At 42.9% G+C, this 21806-nt stretch overlaps 1 protein-coding gene across 1 annotated transcript in view; it reads right to left on the bottom strand.

Moving 5' to 3' along the window:
- Positions 1-537: 537 nt before the first annotated feature.
- The window catches only part of slc35f1 (solute carrier family 35 member F1), a 69998-nt gene continuing 48729 nt past the window's right edge, over positions 538-21806 (bottom strand). The window contains exons 7-8 of the mRNA XM_072702840.1: positions 12350-12504; positions 538-3444 (exon numbers count right to left, since the gene is read on the bottom strand). Of these exons, the coding sequence (XP_072558941.1) occupies positions 3220-3444; positions 12350-12504 (380 nt within the window). The 3' untranslated portion in view covers positions 538-3219. The remainder of the gene's footprint in view (positions 3445-12349; positions 12505-21806) is intronic.

Below are 21806 nucleotides of genomic sequence, written 5' to 3' on the forward strand. Positions count from 1 at the left end.
TTGGGATAAGATCTTTATCGTTTTGGAAGCCATTAAGAAAAAAATGCTCTTCTTGTTTTATCCTGTTCATTTTGTGTTTAAATGCTAAAAAAAAAAAAAACATATTTAGGTGTAATTTTGGGGGGGCGGGAACCAATTAATTGGTTTTCCATCATTTCTTATGGGAAAAATTCGGTCAGAACTCGAACTTTTTAGGATTCGATCCGGAGTCCGGAACAGATTAAGTTCGAGAACCGAGGTCCCACTGTAAAAACATATTATTCACAGATGCACACCCATAAATTGAGAAATGAGTGAAACAAAAAATTGTCCTGTGGTCTCAAATTTTTCCAGAGCTGTGCATTTTACATAACCCCCTATATTACATACAACTATCACAGCAAGCTGCAGACAAGCAGACCTTCTCACAGATGTTAACTGAGAAATGCACAGCATCAAGGACCAGAGTAAAGATCATTATGATTGGATGATGATGGGCACGGTGTTTCCTAAAGCCAATATATTCTTAGATTTGTATTAAAAATACAATTTATCGTCTTTCATAAGACAAATTGTTTTTATTTCAAAAAGAGTTTGATGAGAATAAATAAAAGAACAGCATAGATGTTTGTGTTACTTGTGTGCAATTTTCATAAAGCATTTATTTGAAAACATTTTACAGTTACCACATAACCACGGCCAGTCCATTCCGAGCATGCAAATATCAAAAATGTTTCATATTTCATTTTTATTCATGGAAACCATGTGTTTTTTTTAATTTATTTTACATTTACATCTTTTACTTAACTGTGCTGTGTAAGGATTCTTTTTTTAATTAACAAAAAGATTTACCCATGGGGTACATTATGTAATCATTACTATTTTTGAATTCAACTCAATTGTTTAAACAAATAATATATAAACTACACATTTATCAAAATATTAATGGCACAAATCATCAGATTAGACGAAACAGTGACCTCAGCCTTTAAAGTATGATGATGAAAATGTTTCAGTTCGTACCAAATGGTATCAGCGTGAATGTTTTTCTCTTCCGGTGTATTTGGCGTTTAAAACATTTTGATCCAACACATTTCAGTTTTTTCAAAGGGGAAATTCACAAGGAAACTGGAGTTACACTTAAAACCGCACTAACACAACTCCATAAGTACTATCAAATAACCAAATGTTAATCAGAAGTGGCAGAACAAAAATCAACGGTAGTCTTCAACCATACCACGTATATCCAGTGTGTTAACAGCATTACATGGTCAGCTGAATGTCGATTTAAGTTACCTTAAAATTTGTACCAGGTACATCTATGCACTTTAAAATTACATACATTTGAAGGAAAACAATTTAAAAGAGCAACGGTGTTCGGAATATATTTCCGCAACTGCCTTTTCTGACAATCTGAATTGTACATTCAAAAAGTAGTAAAAATTAAATACATTTTCATTTTTAAAATAGTACACATTCAGTTCATGGTCAGATTACCAGAAATCTTGATTGGTTCCTAATAAGTTGTATGTATAACCCTTAAGAACAATATCATTCTGACAGTATCATCAGACGACGTTTATAAAGGGAATTGTCCATACAAAAGTAACTGGTAATGAGAGATATTGTCCTTTATTTCCGTCATTTAAGCCTGGTCATGTTCTTAATTGCCCACTGCTGATGAGCTAGACTGGTGCGGAGAAACGGTAATAGTGTTGCAATCCTGATATAATAACAGAAATTACTTAAGTAAAGAAGATGTTGGGAAATGCAAAGTTAAACCAAAACCACTGCGGAAAAGGCTGTAAGAGTTCCTGGAATGTCAAAGTTTGGATGGGAAGCATCATCGTCCATCCAACCTCAGATTCCCTTACAACTTTCTCTATTCGGGAAAATGCCTGCTGTGTAAACACTTCAGAACTGACCCTTAAGCCATTACACATGGATGCTCATTCATGGTGGATCACCGTACATGCCTGCCACCAGGGGGCGTAGCTAGGGATTCTGGGCCACCGACAAAATGTCTTCTTGGCCCCCACCATAGTAGAAATTATGGATGTGTGATGTACCCAGAACGTGTTCATTATTATTTTTCATATTCAGGGGGCCCTATAAAGTGCTGGGCATCCTGAAACTACGGGGGTAGCCACACCCCCCCCCAACACCCCCTCCCGTCACCGTCTATTTATGAAAACTGGAAAGGTGAATTAATTGTAAATTTAGACGATACAATGTATATGCTATCGAAAGCTGGAAAGAACTGCACTAGGAAGAAAGACTAGAGGGATATTTCACGGCTCTAAAGAAGTCAAATTGTAAGAGAGCAAAGTCCAGTTGTTGAGACACATGAACCCACATTAACCATCTGAAATGCTGGTCTGAACCAGAGAGTAATATAAGTGAAGTAAGAAAATCCACATTGTCTTTTTCAATGCCGTGATCTGTAAACTAACTGTATAAAGGAAATGTATCACTGGAATCTTTGAAATCAGAGATTCTGGTCTAAAGAGGTTGGTTTTGGACCAGTAATGTATAACATATGCAGTTGCTTGAGTTGAATTAGAGCATATATTTTACAGAGAAAAACATGTAAACATATTTCTGAAAATCAAAGCCAATGCATGATAGTCAACAGTCAGAAAGGCTAATACTCATCTCAGGATCACCAGAACACACCTGCTGTGCTCTGAGGCCTTTTCAACTGCTGATATCGTAACACACAACAGTGATACAGAGCAAGGCACTGGCTCTCGCCTAAACCTATGTATTAGCTGATATTCTCCAGTCATTGAGTTCTTGAGCGAGGAGAAGTTTAAATGAGATGAATCTTAAAACATGACTCTGAGGAGACAGACCCCACTTACAGCTTCGTGACAAAGCTTAAACTTTCCCAAAGTTTATACGCCAGTGTAATAATCATCACAACAGAGCTTCTGCACGCATACATATTCACCACAAACCTTTCTAAACAGCATAAAATGTAGAAGGGTAGAAGATGGGGTGATATAGATATATATTTATATTTATATATATATATTTATTTGTATATATATGACTTGGAAAAAATCTTAAATTGTCACTGGTAGCTATTCACAGTTTGTGATCACAGTGTACTTCTGCTCTTTTGCTACTTTTTTCTTTGTTCATTTCTTTGTTTTCCCTCTCTTTAGACATCGGGGGGGGGGGGGGGGGGAGGTGAGAAGGCCGTGGCGCCGCCTCTCACTCACTGGCTCCGCCCCCTCAGGCCACCCGGATCCGAGGCTCCTCCTCCACCTCTTGACCTAAGCTGGTGTAGGTGACTGACGGCTCCACGGGCCCGAGGGGGGGCGCCTCTGCGACTGGGCCGCCGGTGTTACGGAACTGCTTGTAGACGCGGGGGTCCTGGGCCACGTATGTTGAAGAGGAGTAGTACAGGATCAGCCCCAAGACGATGATGAAGAAGGACAGCAGGTACAGCCCTGAAAACTGAGAGAGGAGACACAGTCAGGCGCAGCCATGAGGCCCGAAGATTCAGAACCTGGCCAGGTGAGTTTTTAAGGCACTTTAAAAGCCCTGGGTTTGTTACTCAAGAAAATTTACATGAAATGCAGGTTAATTTCCTGTGGGACAACCAATCATAACTAGAAAAACTAGTCACTGAAACTTTTTCCCTTATAAAATCATATTATTTAGTAGTATTGCCAGTGAATTAAATTACCCCTGAAAATACATTAAAAAGAATTCTTTTGCCAGTACTGTAATGTTTGGTGGACTGTGCCAAAACCAATCAAACAAATCATATTCCCCTCCTAGAAAGTATTTATTATCTGTTGTGTCTGGAAATAGTAATAAACTCTAGAATAATAAAAAGACATTTACTATGAAACAAAATGACACAAACAAAACCCAGATTAATTAAAATGTCTGTTAAACAGAAGATAACATCTGCTATTCTGTTTATGGAGTGAGCCTTTAAAAGTCGTGTTTGATCAGAAAGCATTATGGGATATGACCATGTGACATTTTAAAATGGAAACCCTAGAGAAGAGAATGCATTGTGGGATATGACCATGTGACATTTTAAAACGGAAACCCAAGAGAACAGAATGCCCATCTGAGTTCTTGATATGGAACAGAATTACATAAGTGGCTTCCTGCAAGATTTGTGGTTCTTCAGCAGTGCTGCTGTGCAGTTGAAGTAAAAAAGTGACATAAAAGAGTGCTACACTAAATAAGTAATTGTGTATGCTCTAAAAACCAGCAACAAGCTCAGGAAAAGGCACATGACAAAATACATCCTACGGCTTATGTATCGAACATGTCCATGTTCTGCAACGATAGCTGTAACCTAAGTAAACTCGCTCCCAGGATGATTTGACAGGGAATTTGAAAGACCACTATGATATGTGACAAGGCAAAGGGAAAACCCCACCAGTACATTTGTGTCTGTCAACCAATGTGCACAAAAATGACGTTCCCCTCAAACACAGCAGAGAAACTACTGCATGTGTCAGCTTTTCCATTAGTGTATATTGTGGGCATTGGAATGTCATTCAGCTGTCAATTCTAACACTTACTTCTAAGGGAAGTCCGCAGTGTTTATCCTGCTCACAGTGAATTATCTGAGCCAGTGACTGGACTTCATTACCTATCACAAGCTCTGGAGTGATAAGAGGTAGATCGTGCGCCACTCAGACCGTACGCCATCCAGCAGTATATCTCCACAGTGGTGTCACCGATGTGAGGTGACCATCGGTCTTGTCACCCGGCTGCAAAGTCATTCATTAAAGTGAGCACAGCCTTACATAAGGTTCGCTACATCAGCAGTGACTAATTAGCAACTGACAGTCTTACGGCACCAGCGATAGGGCAGACTTATGCGCCAAGAAAGCCTGGAGTTTTGGGGTCCACAGCTCTGCATCATGTCCGGAGGGAGATAAACAGGCTTTGCTAATCATCAGCAACAAATGAATAATCAAGGGCTTCGTGCATTTATTTAAAAAATGCAAGCAAATACTCCAGAGAGTCTAATTTAAAAGTATAAGGAGCCATTTCCCGTCTTTCTACCTTAGTATTTGGTATTTTTACCAGATAATCCTTTTTGATGCTCCCTTAATTCTCATTCCTAACGAGATGACTTAAGAAAGAGACGGAACGGGTCTATAAACTTCAGGTTCCAACGAATATGAGGTTCATTAAGAGGCCCTCAAAGGACATCAGTAAAACGCTGACAAGCTCTTCGTGCAGGCCGGGGTTCCTTCGCCAAGGACTCTTAGTGAGCCTCAACCACATCACAGGGCAATGCAGGGTTGCAGGACCCTTCCTGGACACCCGCATTGGATCATCTCCCTGTTTGCACCCCATGAGAGGTCGTGACAGTGATGTCCTCAGTGTAACCTACAGAGCAGATCTGGTCACTTGGGCGGTGGTCATGTTTGGACATGGGGACAAACCGATGGCATTTTCTTATGGTGACACAGGCTGTATCATGTATTTCCCTCATACAGTACAGATTTGAAAAGCCTGAGTATGCTTTCATAAGATACATGTCAGTTGTCTGGAAACCCAACAGATTCACAGCAAAAGCTGGAGCTGAAATTGCAAAGACTTGGAACCGAAGGATGTGACTGCAGTTTTAAAAATAACTCCAGCTTCAAAGAGCTTTGTGCAGCTATTTAAGACAGTGCACTTCCGATCTTTACAAAATTCATAATGTCTTTTTGAGGATGAATGCATTATGAAGGCATTCAATGCATTGTTATTGTGTTTAAGCTGAAGGGCAACAATGCATTGTGAGTGATAGAATGCCTCTGGGTAATGATTGTTAGCTTCTACATGTTAATGGTACATAAGTTAGTGTACAAGAAAACACAAAAACCCATTTTAAGTCAGAAATCCTCATACATTTGTACAAAAAAAAACATCTTCACTGCACCAAAGAAATGCAAGTGATTGTAATGTTGAGTTGGCTCTCAATGTTGACATGAACACTCCTGAACAGCAGGCGGCATCGAGACTTTCAGTATAATATAGGGTGAGGAGAATGGAGGCGGAGATGTTGTAGAGATGGGAAAATATCATGTGTGAAAGCAATTACTGAGCACTGTGATGAATCCACTCTTTCGTTGGTATGACAAGACGATAATTTACAGTACATCCAGCTAGCATTAGGAACCTGCAATTTAATCGAAGTATGACGCAGGTTACTGCGTGTCTTCCTCCGTGAGATAACCCGATGTTGAATTCCAAAATATCACGAATGTGGGGATGCTGCATTTGTTTTCCTGTGTGTCTATTTTCATTCAAGCCCAAGGTCTTGCTTTGTTTAGATCCAGCCATTGAAGATTTGGGGGAAGGCGTATTTTCAGAGCTGGTACGCTGGAGACGTGGCGATGAAGAGGGCAAGTGAGTGACACGGCATCTCAGAATCATGGGAGTCACCTAAGGCCAGGCGACGCTTGATGGAGTTTCATCGTGTGTTATTAACACAAAACCAGTAATAACTGTAATCACAGCGATAGCTAAAATCAATTCCGGCCGGTTAACAAAGCACAGAGATAGATGTTCCTTCCCCAAGGCTTCTTACTGATGCAGCTGTCATTATAAAGCTGACATCTTCATTTTTTGGAGGCCGGCTATAGCAATACTCATCACGGCCAGCTGAAGTTCAAACGGACGAACCTAACCGGCAGCCTTGCACCCTACCCAACGAGGCTTTTAATCAACGCAACAATAATTAAGGTCGTTCATCAATTGCAGGCGAAACCGAAGGCCCTCTCAGTCCACTGGTTCCTCGTACTACACCACAGGGCGCAGTGACAGCCCTAAACGAATACCTGTTGCTCTCAAACTTCCTACGAACTTCACAGGTAAGTAGCACAGACCCTGACATAGGCTGTGGAGACGGAACAGCAGCACTAGTGACACGGTTAATGTCACCCGCAATGAAGGTTTCCAGTGGCACGTCCATCGACCGTGACCACAGAGCTACACAGAACACAAAATGTTCATTAAGCCGCTATTATCACCTGTCTGCCACATCACACTGACTTATTCCGTCCACATTCCCCCTTCACATGCAATACAAGGGTCAGCAGCATCAACGCTGTTAGCGTGATGTAATTGAATTTTTCCCTCTGCTATAATGAAAGGTGACCTACGACTGGGTCAACCTGCAGCCTGTATAACTCACTTAATACTCAGAAACAGCCCATCAAAAACTGAGGTGACCTTAGATAGAGACCAACATATGCAATAGACTTGCCTTTTTGCATATGATAATATCCAAATTTCTCTCATATCAAATTACGTAAATTTAATTACACATGTGATTAGAAAATACAACAAATATGTTTGATAGCCAAGTTCCTAAAGTCGTCTGCTTGTTTTACATCGACTATCACTTCAAAGTCATTGTGTTTTTTAGTGTATGTTTTGAATGTAAGTGGAAAATTCTACCATTAAGCAAGTTGACTCTTTTGTTTCCATAGAAACCATGTATAATCTAAGTGGTTTTCCAAGGTAGCTTTACAATGTCTGAGAAAAGCACTGGGAAATCCACAGGGAGCAGCAGCTCTTGGAGATAAATATATGTCTCACAGTACATATCAGCTGAGCCCCTCTTTCTGTCAGCTGACCCTCTCTTTGTGTCAGCTGACCCTCTCTTTGTGTCAGCTGACCCCCTTTTTGTGGGGGAGCTACACGGCTGTAAACACACACAGCGGGTAACAAGCACTACAAGACACACTCAGGCTGCATCTGAAACCACACTCCACACACCATGCACTTAAATGAGGAAAATGTAGGCCTATGTACTATGGCAACGGTCACTTTGTGCGATTCCCGAAGTGCGCAAGTACAAAACTTTGTACATTTTCCAGACGCACTACGTTATGTTTGAACTGCTGGATTTCGACCTTTAATGACAGATCTCCTGCATACCAACAAGTACCTGACTGTGTAAGAAGACGCGTCTAGGATCGTGGGATCGAATAGTGTACAGTGTTTGCACACTTGGGATTTTGACCAGATGCCATCCAGGAACTTTTCGTGCACTAAGCGATGCACAATAGGGTTTCGGACAGATGATTATGTCTCATGTACTATTTTGCTGCAGAATTTAGTGTGGAAGCGTGCAATTTCGCATTCAGCCTTAACCTTAAAACGCCTTAGTGCCCAGTGGGTAGAGCATTTAAGGGGTGCAATTCCTTAAGATTTGTTAAAAATGTGGAAACCAGCAGGAGGTGCAATAAATCTATTGCCATCACTTTAAGCTTCCAGACTCCTGTCTTTGCAACAGGCAAATCTGTAAAACTCTCTATTATGTATTATGTCCGTTTTGTATGAAAATCGATATTTGGAAACCACAAAAAGTTGAAAAGTTACTGTTCCCAGAACATTGCATACTGCTGAGTGTAGACTGCATCATCCTGAAGTATGGGCCACACTTTTGGTGAGACCAAGAAATATGGATCTCAAATACACGGTGGGCCTCAACCACTGCATGCGACAGCACAGACAGAAATAAACACAAAGGCGTTTTATTTTTATTTTCCTGGGTGCTACTTGCTATCAACAGCCAACAATGACAGATGGGAATAGGTGGAGATAGTGTGTAATTACATTAGCGATGGTTTACTCATTAATTTCATGGGCAGACAGTAAGTAATACTTTCTAAATCTAAATAGGCATGTCTTATTTCAGCTGGCGCCGGTACAACTATAATAATGTCTAGTCTCTCTGTGCGCCGGGCAAATGAAGATGTTTTCCTGCAAGGCTGCGGAGTAACTGCAGGTGTGCAGTGATAAAGCCGGTTTGAAAGGGAAGGGAGATATAGAAATGTGTGATTCACTAGCCTGGAGTACCAAGGAACGCTGTCAGCTCATCTTTTTGTCTTGCAGGAAGAAAGTTACTCCAAACATATTTGTAAGTTTTAATTTGCAGTTTTCGGAAATTCAGAGAGAATGAGGTCCCAATACGCGGCTGCTCAGATGGCAGATATTTACCAGATATAATTTAGAGCCGGCGCTCCCAACCGCTCCCCTCTTGCACCCCCCGGATTTCAAACACAATTAGTGCCGTCTTTGACAATGGCTGCTTTATAGGAGGCTGCTATGTGGCAGAATCACAGCGTAAGCTACACGAGGACCATGTAATCCTCCTGATTTTTGTTAATTCTCTCCCTGTCATTGTCAGGTAGGAAATGGTGGGACTGAAAATCCCCTAACGGTGGCAGCGAGCCGGGGAGGTTTTCCACAGGCCTGCCCTCCCGCAGTGTCAGGTGAGCCGCTGCATGATGGAGCTACGTACGTACAGGAAAGCCAAGTTATTTCCCACAATGTAATAAGGCCAAAGGAAGTGTCCTGCATTACCGCTGCAAACCCAGCGCCTGGGGACTACTAACCTGAATGAAATGGAAGATGATTGTAAGTGTGTTAACTAGTTTTCATTAGCATAGCGAAACGCTATGGGTCATTTTAATTAATACCTGTCAAATCTCCCAATTTTCCTGGATTTCTCCTGATTTTCCACATGCAAACATTTATCTTTGTAAGAATCACCCCCCCCCCCCTTCCCGACCAGTATGTCTTAATTCACCAGCATTCATGTATAGAGAATGTTAAGCAGAAAATTGATGCATTTACATTTACTGAAGCTAATGTCATGACGTGCGGAAATGTCAGAAACACAAGCCACATTCCGTGGAACCACATGACATTGCAGAACCATGTGACACTGCAGAACCATGTGACATTGAAGTCGGATGGATGTGACTGGAGTGGTGTGATAAAACCAGCCGGGTGGAACGAAAACAAACGGCAGCCATTTTATCATAAGCATGAGGGCAAAACAGATGAACAAATGCCAGAGCAGGTGCTGGGTCATAGAATGGCTGCACTGGAATGCTTGGTCAGCCATCAGCCTCTGTAGTCACGTGTACTGGGGCATGTGTACTAGAACTTGTAGCCATAGGTGGAAATTAGCGGGAGAACATTTTAAACTGAATTTGAGAAAATACTTCTTTACACAGTGTGTAGTTAGAGTATGGAATTGTCTTCCTGCTAGTGTAGCGGAAGCTAAAACCCTGGGTTCCTTTAAATCAGAGCTAGATAAGATTTTAACAACTCTGAGCTATTAGTTAAGTTCTCCCCAAACGAGCTTGATGGCCCGAATGGCCTCCTCTCGTTTGTAAATTTCTTATGTTCTTATGTTCTAAGTGATGGTGCATGTCACCTGGCTCACTATATCCACCCCTGTCTTGTGATTGGGTTACACTAGTGAGCACCACATCTGTGCTGGTTAAACTAGCTTGCTAGAATGATTAGTGAACAGGAGCATACTCTGTATGGTGACTTCCCAGCCACCCTCATAAAAAACAGGCCCTACTCTAAACATTCAGAACTTGAACCACTCCTAGCAGCTGAACCTTCCACCTCATGGGAGTAGATGGAGCGCCTGACACAGAGTGTCCACTGCGTCTCCTATGCTGGATGACAGGGATTGCACAGACACGAAGTCGAACAGGTTTTCCAGCAGAGGGAATATGGCCTCTTACAGCTGTACTGTCTGAGTAGAGTAGTCAAGAAGCCACGTCTTCAATTACAAAGAAAGAGTCTAATTAAGAAGATAAATCCCCAGAATGAGATATCGAAACCAGAAAATGGCTGAATGAGGGCAGGGTATGGGAGACTGAGAAGCGGGTCGGTGCAGCATTGGTACTGTAGTTTGACGGACACTTTTACCATTCTATTGTGATCAAGCGAGAGCCGAGCTGGAAGGCAAAGCTCTCGATTTACCAGTCGACCTACATTCCTACCCTCACCTATGGTCACGAGCTCTGGGTAGTGACTGAAAGAACGAGATCGCGGACACAAGTGGCAAAATCGAGTTTCCTCCTCAGGGTGTCTGTCCTCAGTCTTACAGGTAGGGTGAGGAGCTCGGACAATCGAGAGGGGGTCCAAGGAGAGCCACTGCTCCTCCGCATCGAAAGGAGCCAGCTGAGGTGGTTCGAGCATCTACCTAGGATGCCTCCTGGACAGCTCCCTGGGGAGGTGTTTCAGGCATGTCCAACCGGGAGGAGACCCTGGGGCAGACCCAGGACACGCTGGAGAGATTATATCTCTCAGTTGGCCTGGGAACACCCTGGTATTTCCTGGTGGAGCTGGAGGAGGTGGCTGGGGAGAGGGAGGTCTGGGCGTCCCTGCTTAGACTGCTACCCCCGTGACCCTGCCCTGGATGGATGAATGGAAAATGGCCGCTTCTATGACCTGGAACTGACAGATGTACGCAAAAATCCACTGACATGCCTTCACTCTGGGACCATGAAGGTCGCTGGAAAAACCAGCTAGTGTTTGTGTTACTTAAGATTCCAAAAAAATTGGCCTCGGGGCAGCAGAAGAGAATGGCAGGCCCAAGAACACCCCCTTCATGACTTCCTGTGTCCTGTAAGTTAGAGCTGCAGCCTGAAAGGATCAAGGTGAAGAAAACATCTTCACCAGGCATCAAATATACAAAAGCTTGTTTTGATCCATCCATCCATTTTTTGGACTTGCATTGCCATGCCGATCATCCCTTCTGAGCTGAAGACATACTTTGTGTTCACAGTCCTTCATCCAGCTGGAATGATAGTCAGCGTCCGTCGTTTTTTTTTTAATTGGTCAGAAATCAGAGCTTAACATTCTCAAAGGCTTTTAAAGTGATTTTTTTGCCCAAGCCATATGCCTTGTGTTTCAGACATCTTAAAAAGAAAATCTCGGTCTAAAAAAGCAGCTGATGCCTTTAATGGAATGATCAGTATTTACAGACAGCAAGCACTATGGTTTCTGTTGCCACCAAGACAGTAAGTAAATAAGCAGTAGACAAACAGCTCCACAAACCCATACCAGGGGTCCCAGACGCACATAGGAGTTCTATTTACACAAACATGTTCTGAGGGCAAAATGAAATCAGAAAGATAACCAATCAAATTGTAGAGGAGGTGGGTCTAAGCAAATAGAGGGCGCAGGACCAACCAATCAAATGTTTTGGTCCCGCCTCCTCTAGTTGCTTGAACATTTTTGTGTAAGTAAAATTCCCATGAGCATCCCCAACTGGTGGACTCTGGTCCACATCCAGAACAAAATACAGTTTGATGTGGATAGTGGACCTTGGGTTTTTGTTGCTAATAGAATATAGTCTTCAAGGAGAAACAGATGGGGACTCCTGCTCTATAGTTTTTTAAGCATCTGGGAGGTCAACTAAAAGCAAATCAATGAGTCTTTGCTGTGGTATGTAGCGATGTCATTCCTTAGCCCTTGCCTAAGAGCCAAAACATACAATACTAGGATGTTGCCATAGCAAAGATTTACCCGCCACATTCCGATAGGTCCGATAGGATATGGCTCAGCTCACCTTGTACTGGAAAAGGAACAAGCCACAGAAGAGCCCGTAGAGGTCGGCAGTGAGCAGGGAGAGGTTGACCGCGGCGGCACTGGTCCTCCGGATGACCACGGGCATGAAGCTGTACAGGCCAAACATGCAGGCACTGAAGCCGATGTAGAGGAGACCTGAGGGACGACAGGGGGCATCAAAGCTGTTAGCGGTACGGCTAACTCACAGGGGAACCCGGCCTGACCGGGAGGCCGAGCGCCCAGAGGCCTGGGCTATTTACCTCATTCAGCGCCTCTCTTAAGAGGGGTAACCATGGTTCCCTCACAAGGAATTAAGCATATTCGCCAGCAGCAACATCTGACCAATCAGTAAACATTTCAGTCTTGAAACCAATGTTTCGATATTAATCCAATATAACGTCGCTGTCGGATGAAAAACACGCATCTCCAAAATACCATTATTTCAGGAGTGTGAAGAACCTTATTTTCTTAGAAACAAAATAAAATAAACCTAGAACAATGCAATGGGACACCCTTAGCTCCGGAAAGGGAAACCTGTCTTTACACAGCCATCAGTGAAGGGTTTAATGTTTTAAATGGACTTGCGTGGATTGTTGTCAGCAGGCAAATATGTCAGTGACAACAAGATACAAACTAATCTTCTTTATATTTACAATTAACACTGAGTCAGCTAGCTATCAATGTTAAGATATTAACATTAGCAATATGAAATAATCAATACAAACGACCATCATGAACACAAATATTAACTATGACCATAAATACGAGTTAAATATATGACTTCATAAAACATTTTTTCATTGCTTAATTATTCAAATACTATCAGTAGATAAAGGAGAATGGGTGTGCTTCATGTGTAGTAAAAAGTCACAATCGTGAAAAAGGTTGACATAGGCAATTTGGTAACACTTTACATTAAGTGCACCTTCATAATACCTTTATAATGCATTCATAGAACATTCAGTGCACCTAAAGCGTTACCAGTGGTTTTCATCAGACAGTGACGGTATGTTACTTTTAAGGGTTAACAAAATAATCTTTAGTCTGCTTCTTTCATATACATTGTAGCTAATACAAGACGTTGTACACATGGTGATCTAAAGAGAATGCAATTTCATTTCTGGATGATAACAGCACAAGTCATTGGCTAATGGTTATACATTTGATGTAAAATAACATTCAGAAAATCCATTAATAAAATATGCACTGCATTTATCTGACACAGAAACAGTTTCTTCAAAGAAAATAGTTTCTATTTTAAACAAATAATTTTCACCATTTCCTGATGCTTATGAAAAAATACAAGCGCAATAATAGACAAAGACACACAAAGCAGGAAGGTCATTTCACTGGGATCTGTGTTTAATGTCCCCTTCCAGCTGCCACTCGACTAACCAAATTACCTGCCTGCTTATTTCCTGCTTAAGGACGTATTTTTTATTTCTTCAGCTGACGAAGCAGGTGATAGACTGAGAGATTGCTGCCATTTGTCTCAGAATGCAAGGATCACACTGCCCATACACAAAGATTAGATTCACTCTAGTTGTCGTGCAAACTCACCCACTTGATCCTATTGATTTATTTCCTCAGTTTATGCTGGATCATTAGTGGCAAGTATAGCTGAAATGGTATTAAATCATTTTTTCTAGATAACTGCATTCCAAATTTATTTTTCCAATACAATCACTGGGCACTTTATTAGGTACACCTTAGTAGTACCGGGTTTGACCCAATTATGCCTTCAGATCTGCCTTAATTCTTCTTGGTTTAGATTCAACAAGGTGCTTGAAACATTACTCAGAGACTTTGGTCCATGTTGACACCAGCTGCATCTTCATGATGCAAATCTCCCATTTCACTACATCGCATAGCTGATCTGCTGGATTGAGATCTGGTGACTGTGGAGGTCATCTGACTACAGTGATCTCATTGTCATGCTCAAGAAACCAGTCTGAGATGATATGAGCTTCTGCTGCTGTAGCCCATCTGCTTCAAGGTTTGCCATGTTCTGCATTCAGAGATGCTCTTCTGCATACCTTGGTCGAGCTACTGCTGCCTTTCTATCAGCTTGAACCGGTCTGGCCATTCTTCTCTGACCTCTGCCATCACCAAGGCATTTTCACCCGGAGACCCGCCGCTCACTGGATGTTTCTTCTTTTTCGGCCCATTCTACGTAAACCCTGGAGAAGCTTGTGTGCGTAAATCTCAGTACATCAGCAGTATCTGAAATACTCATACCAGCCCATCTGGCACATCAAACGTGCCACGTTCACAGTCACTTACATCACCTTTCTTCCCCATTCTGGTGTTTGATGTGAACATTAACTGAAGCTCCTGACCTGTATCTGCATGATTTCATACATCATGCTGCTGACACATGGCTGGCTGATTAGATATTTGCTTCAACATGCAGGTGAACAGGTGTACCTAATAAAGTGGCCAGTGAGGCGTGAGTGTACATAAAAACTGCATATCTAGCTACATGTTTGCAATAATCTCTCTCCACAATCACTTGCTACATGAAAAGCTATTCACTGTAACCTGCTGGGATTCCTACATTAAATTCAAAAATGTCTTAAGTTCCATGCACACTGCAATGCCACTAATCAATGCTGAGAATAATTAATTTGAATCAAGAAAAAAAAAAAGTGTCTTTCACGTTGCATAAAACCCAAAACAAGCTTTCGACAGACTTTGCTGCAGTAAGTAGCAAAGGGATCTAGTGTCCACAAATACGATTAAGATAAACAAAATTATGCAGTTTTGCTACAGAAAGTGGTCTTAAAGCCACGGTTCTCACTGTTCTACACCTGAATGACCGAAGAGCATGTAGAACCTCTCCGATTATTTTCTCTTCAGCTGAGCAGAATTCCTCACCATTCATTATTTTTTTTTCATTTACGGAATATGGTGGAGAGAATCAGTTGTGCTAGACATCTGAGGTTGGGTTAAATTTAACCCAAGCCTGGGTTAAATTTTCACCTCCTGCTGAATCAGTCACGACAAATACAGACTAAAAGTCAAAGCCAGCGGTAGGCTAGGATAGGCCAGGCATGCTTGTCATGTGACAGACATGGCACGGCTTTGTGGTTGGTTTTAGGTGATTAACAATCAGTAATCAGTCCCTCTGAAAGCACCAAACCCCCCCCCCCAAACCCCCGCCGCCGCCGGGTAGCCACCCCATGTCCTGGTGTTGCTCGAATATTCTGGAGGACCCTTCGCAAGTGAACAATGCATTTTACATGGTGGGGCCTCATTATTTAATTGGGCCACCGCAATCCTATTCAAGGAGCTTCATCCGCCTGGCAACTAGAATGTCGCTCCTAATGTTAGTGACAGATAATGACAGACCTCCCCTCTAAACAAGCTCCTGGGGACTTGCTAATGTACCACTGTCAAGCCTGCATCTCCCGACACTGAGCCTCCCCGCCCGCATTCATAATGGACTAAAGGGCCACATGTGGTGTTCAGCGACCATTCGGCTTTTGAGTCTCCATTAACTTGCCGCGTCTTCCCCTGCTCCTAACTCAGTCAAAAAATCAGAAACTGTGAATCTGCCGCACTGTGGTCCCGCATGTTGCACTCGGCTTCTCTCTTAGGAGGTATTTGCGCGTCGTATGTGAATCCGCCCATTGACGAGTTAATAGCATATCTGACGCGGCGGCTTTAAGAATGGCTCCTTTCCCGCTCGCTGCTATCTCACATTCGCTTCTATAAATCATCTCAGACGAGCAGCAGCCAAGCTGGCACCTTGACAGCTATATGCCTGTTATATCTTACCTGCTTCCCCTCCATGTTACGCTAGACAAACAAACGTGGATGTTTAATGCATGCCTGTCCTTCTGACCTGAAATACTTTAATTGGGTGACAGTGTTGCTTAAATGGATGGGAGATTTCCACACACAAGTGTGTGTACAAAATGCAGGGGGTGTCAGAGGGACATGGATACCCTGCAGATTCAAGGGGGGCCTACACTATACAGGGGCCCCAAAATATATTATCAGGAACCCTTACGAAATATACAGAGGGAGACCCCCCCCCCAGCAAAATCTATCTACCATTTCGATTTCATTCTTTAAACTGAAAGTACCGACACAAGGGGGGGGGGGCAGGTGACATTTTCTCAGAGGCCCCAGAGTGTTTAGCTCCGCCCCTTATATGATGTGATTGGTTAGGAAATTCAAAGACCTGCAGATACATACAGATTAGATGGTGGACCAGAGGAATTCAAACCATGACATATTATCATCGCAGTATGCCAGCAATTATGGCCACAAACAAGGAGCGTTTTCTAAACTGCAACCCGCACATGAGGCTGCAAGCTCATCTTAATCAAACTCTCAGCCACAGTTCGCCGCTAGTGATCCCTTCCAGAGTTTATTAAAGTGATCGACTGGAGCTGCTGTGGGATCCGTGGATGAAACTCGGCAATACCCCTACCTTCGACTAAGAAGAGCCAGAGGTCGGAATTTGGACGATATCGTCCTCGCCGGAGTCAGAGTCATCTCAACCCAAATTTTGGTTGCGAGGCAGAGTTGGAAATGTAGGCATTTTAAAACCAGCGAGCTCCAATGCTGATCCACGATCAGATTTTCCAGTCCCAATGCTAGAATTAACCAGGATAAACGGGTGCTGGGTCTGCAAATGCTTAGTACGAAACTAGTAAACACTCAACCAATCCAAGAAGCCGAACCACAGATGCTTAATTTGAAATTCACTGGCACATTCAGATATGTGCGATAGGCATTGATTGGCGTAAATGGACACCATGCGCTTCATCATAGCGTTAATTTAAACCTATACTTGGTTCAGGGTGGGGACTGAGCTGACAATTAGGTCACTGTGCAAAAAAGGTTTAGAACCACTGATTTAGGGGATTGGGGCCTTGTGACTGCAGCACTACCAACACAGTGAAGCCAAACAGCCAGTGAAATGGGGATATTAATCACAAGGAACAACCACCCCAACCCGACATCAGAAGTATTTCAATTGGTATCACAGGGTGCCTTCGAGCACAGCAGCGGTGCAGACGTGGCCCATTGTGCCTGGGCACAATTAATTTTATTTCACCTTTTACAAACTCACAGGCTGCCTTTATTCATTCGCGTCACTCTCTCTTAAAGACTACTTAAGTCTCTCATTAGTGCGACAGGCACACTTTTCCTTTTTCCTTGAGCACAAAGTGAAATTGCGGGTTGTAAAGACTCTCTGTCAGGAGAGAACTACTGCGTTACTGCAATCCTGGTGGATGCAGTCAGTCAGATGAAGCGAAAATGAGCGTCCAATGCTGTAGCTCTGTGAGGGACCAGCAAGCAGACTCAGAGGCACAGAATTCGTTACTAACCAAAACTTTACTGAAAATCCAAAAATCATCAAAATACAAAAGAATATCCAACAAAGGAAAATCCAGGGCCCAATAAAATGAGGTCAACCAAACAGAATGAAACCAAAATTAAAGCAAAGCATAACCCAACCTACACTGAACATAACTGACCTAACAACTAACACACTGGGGAAACATATATACTGCGTGATCAATCCAGCAACACACACAAGGGGGAAACACTACCATAACATTTGTACCTACATGCCACTAACTAAATAAACCCCATAACATATTGAGCCCATAAGATTATACAAACAATTTTATAAAGAAAAACCTAAATCAAAAAATGTTAACAAAAATATAACAAACACCTATGCCACAACCCAGCTCCTCATCCCTCTACTGTGGGCACCTGTTGGTACTGCCAATGGGAATTAAATGGGAACCATGACCATCCAGGCCGTTTGTCCGTCGGACCAAAAAAATGCATGCACCACTTCCAGTTTCACCCCAGGTAACTGCAACATGTTGTGGCCATCTCAGGCTATCACAAGCTCAGACACCAAGATGTACTTGGACATGTAGGGAGGAGGTCTTACCCTATGGCTCTCAAAGAACATTGAAGGCTAAGATACTAAGATTTTGGGCAGTGTTTAAAACTTAATCATGAAAGTTACAGACAGAAGTGGAAAATCTAGGTCCAGAAAGTACAAATCCAGACCAAGGTTTTGTTTCAACCAACCAGTTGACTATAAAGAGTCGCAGTGTACTCAATTGGTTAGTTGAAACAAAACCTTGGTCTGGATTTGTACACTCTGGATCTGAACAGTCCACCTCTGTCTGTAAAGGCCTACTTCCCCAACACTGATTTTGGTGAAGAGTGCCTTCAATATGGAGATGATTTCTGACCTGTTTCACCAAACCTTAGCTCCTAAACTGCCTACGAGCAGCAGACCACAATCACTCAGGTGTGCAGCACAGAGGTAAAAGGTTCATCCCACTTCATCCCACTGGCCTCGTCTTCGGCTGAGATGAGAGAACGCCAATCCTTCGCAAACCTGTCGGCTGGTATACTGCCCCCACCCACTTTCTCCTCATGATCTGGGTCTCCACTCCCTGGCCTGGCCGTTTGATAGGTTAGTCCCACTGTGACTTTCCTCTATTATTTACCCTGATCCCAAGACACACCATATGTACATGTTTCTGGCTTTAACTAGATCATGCTGCACTTACTGATGTCTACAGGTCACCATTTTAGAGAAAGTGACTGTGCGTATCTACCACCGATGAGCCAAAACATTATGAAGACCTCCACAAGACGCACGGATAATGTTGACTTTCTCGTAAATACAGTGTCCGGGTCTGGGATATGAGACGGTTAGCCAACATTCGCTACTCGTAGTCGACGTGTCAAATGCAGAAGAAATGGGCAGGAATGAAGACCTGAGTGACTCTCACAATGGGCAAATCATTATGGCCAGAAAAATGGGTCAGAGCATCTTCGGAATGGCAAGGCTTGCGGGTTGCTGGTGGTTGGCCTTGGTGGGGGCCTAGTGAGAGCGGTCTAAGGTCATGACCGGAGAGTCAACATCATTCGCATCATGATACGGTGGTCATAATGTTTTACCCCATCAGTGTGTATTTAGATTTGTAAAAAAAAAAAATTAATTACAGACACACACAGTTAAGTATGAAGCTTAGGGATGGAGTGCAGGGTCAGGTCATCCATCTAGCATCCCCGGGGTGTTTCAGGGGTTAAGGGCTTTGCTCGAGGGCCTAACAGAGATGTGACTATTCTGCAAAAGCTGGGGCTCAAACTAGTAACCTTCTGATCTCAGGCACAGAGGCCTGACCTGCAGAGCCACACCCCTCCCCAGACTCGATATGGCCTTTCTCCTCTTCACTGGATAAGTCTGTCCCATTGCAGAGGCCCCTCTCACCTCCTAACAGCTTCCTTTCTGTCTCCTATTCCTTTATATTACAGCTGAGCCCTTATTTATATAGCTACCTACTATCATTACGACCCGTGAATTTGCATTTTGTGATTTTTTTTCCAGGAGTTTGTCCTAGTGTAGCTTTAGCGGTACCTCAGAGAGCAGATATACATCCTGACAATCGAGAATATTTTGGTGTTCACACTTATTCCAACTATAGGACCAGAGTTTGCCACGTCCTGTTTAAACACTGCTGGAGCGAGACAGAAGATATAGGACTTCAAGAAGAATGAGGTCTTCATCACTGAAGTGCCTTCATCACCTTAATGTAAGGATGCTATTGTTACAAAAAAAAACTACAGCTCAAATTTTGTCAGGAATGAAATCGAGTCGTTTCAATCCAAAATTCACATTAATTAATAAACTTGTACTATTTGTAGCTTCTCAGACTATTTCTGACCCAAATGGCTGGTAAATGCTGTGTTCCCTGCTACACTTTTTGGATCAGTCCTAAAACCCCTGCACTCCAATAAGATGCCAACATTAATTCCCCTGTTAAAGTAGATGCACATATTTTTATTGCCGGTGGTGATTTAACCCAGCATATCATATGCATGAGCTAGATGTTTAGGTCAGCCCTGAATAATCAATCCCGATCAATGAGCCCTTTTAGAGCGTTACAGACTAAGGGCACTGTGAAGGTTAGATCTGCTCTTCCTTTTTCCATCCAGTGTTTAGCTTCTCTCCTATTGGCATTTTTTATTGACCTTCAAGTTGTTTAGCTCAGTTGTGACCTGTGATTATCATTGTACTGTCACCCCTGACTATTCCATTTAAACTTTAGTTAGTATATTCTACCAAACCCCAAGAAGATGCTAATCCTCTCCTCCCGACAGATTTCAGTCTCGCTGAATTTCATTCATTTTTCATTAGTTTGCTTCTTATTTTATTTAACAGAATCAAATCTCTCTGGGGACGCCTATGTTTTCTGTCCATTGTGAGACACCTAAGACTTTAATTGGGGGTCACATGATCTCATTCACAATCCCATCATAATGCTGGGCCTTGTAGGGTCCTTGTAGTGTTCACTAAAGAGAGTGAGTGTTCAAGGACAGAGATGATGGAGGTGATGGAGGTGACGGAGGTGACGGAGATGATGGAGGTGAGCCCAGCGAGCTCTTAGCAAGTTACAAGACCTATCATCTCTTTAATAATGATTTGAAGACTATTGATTCAAATATACATTCCACAAAATCTGTGGGTTTTCATGACTTTTACTAGAAGCAGCAGTTTTGGACAACGAAATCTCCGCAGCTAGGGTGTCCATGCGCTTGTCCAACGGCCGCTGACCCATATAATCAACAGACTTAAACAGAGCGTAGTACATGAAGATGGACTCTGCTCATGATGTATGCTTCACATGAAAACAGTACAGACGCTCCTCTACTTACGAATGAGATACGTTCCGAACAGCTGCTCGTAACTTAAAGTGTTCGTAAGTCATTATTCAGCATCATTTTAAGGGTATACGCAAGTACAAAGAACTAGGGTGCTGGGAGTATGCACGCTACGCTGCTGCGAGATGGGAGTAGTGGCCAGAAGTCATACTAGGCGGAACTGGAGCACAGAAAACAAAATTAATGTTGCAGACAGGAAATGGGAGCCCAATGAACACAATTTGGACTTGCAGTCCTCTTCGTTCGTATGTCTGAAAGTTCATAAGTTGAAAGTTCGTAAGTAGAGTCTGAGTGTCTGTACTGCCCCCAGAAATCAATAACTCTAGTAGGCCAAAACACCAACAACAAAGAGAGCTCATGCTTTCATGCTATCAGGTTACTGAATACAGACAGTAAGCAATCAGCCAGAGCGTTAGCTGGACGTCTCTTAGCAGTCGCAACCAGGTGGTCTGTGCTCAAGGCAGGCAGGGGCTTGCTAGCAGAAGGTGTTACCTGCACACTTCGTGTGTCCTCTGCTTCCCCTCTGCACAAGGCACTAACTGCTTTAGATGCCGAAAGAGCATGTGACTGCATGCAGTGGGATTATCTGTCCTGAGCACTGGGTGATTTTGGATCTGGCCAGCTCCAGTTCATGGATCAAGTTCTTGTACTTTAGCCCCCTTGTCCCCAGCTTCCATGAGCAATACGAGTTCATTCGGTCTCCAATTTGATAGGGAAAAGAGGCCGGGCTGCCCTCACTC

Source organism: Paramormyrops kingsleyae, chromosome 19 (assembly GCF_048594095.1).
Source record: "Paramormyrops kingsleyae isolate MSU_618 chromosome 19, PKINGS_0.4, whole genome shotgun sequence".
Lineage (NCBI taxonomy): Eukaryota > Metazoa > Chordata > Actinopteri > Osteoglossiformes > Mormyridae > Paramormyrops > Paramormyrops kingsleyae.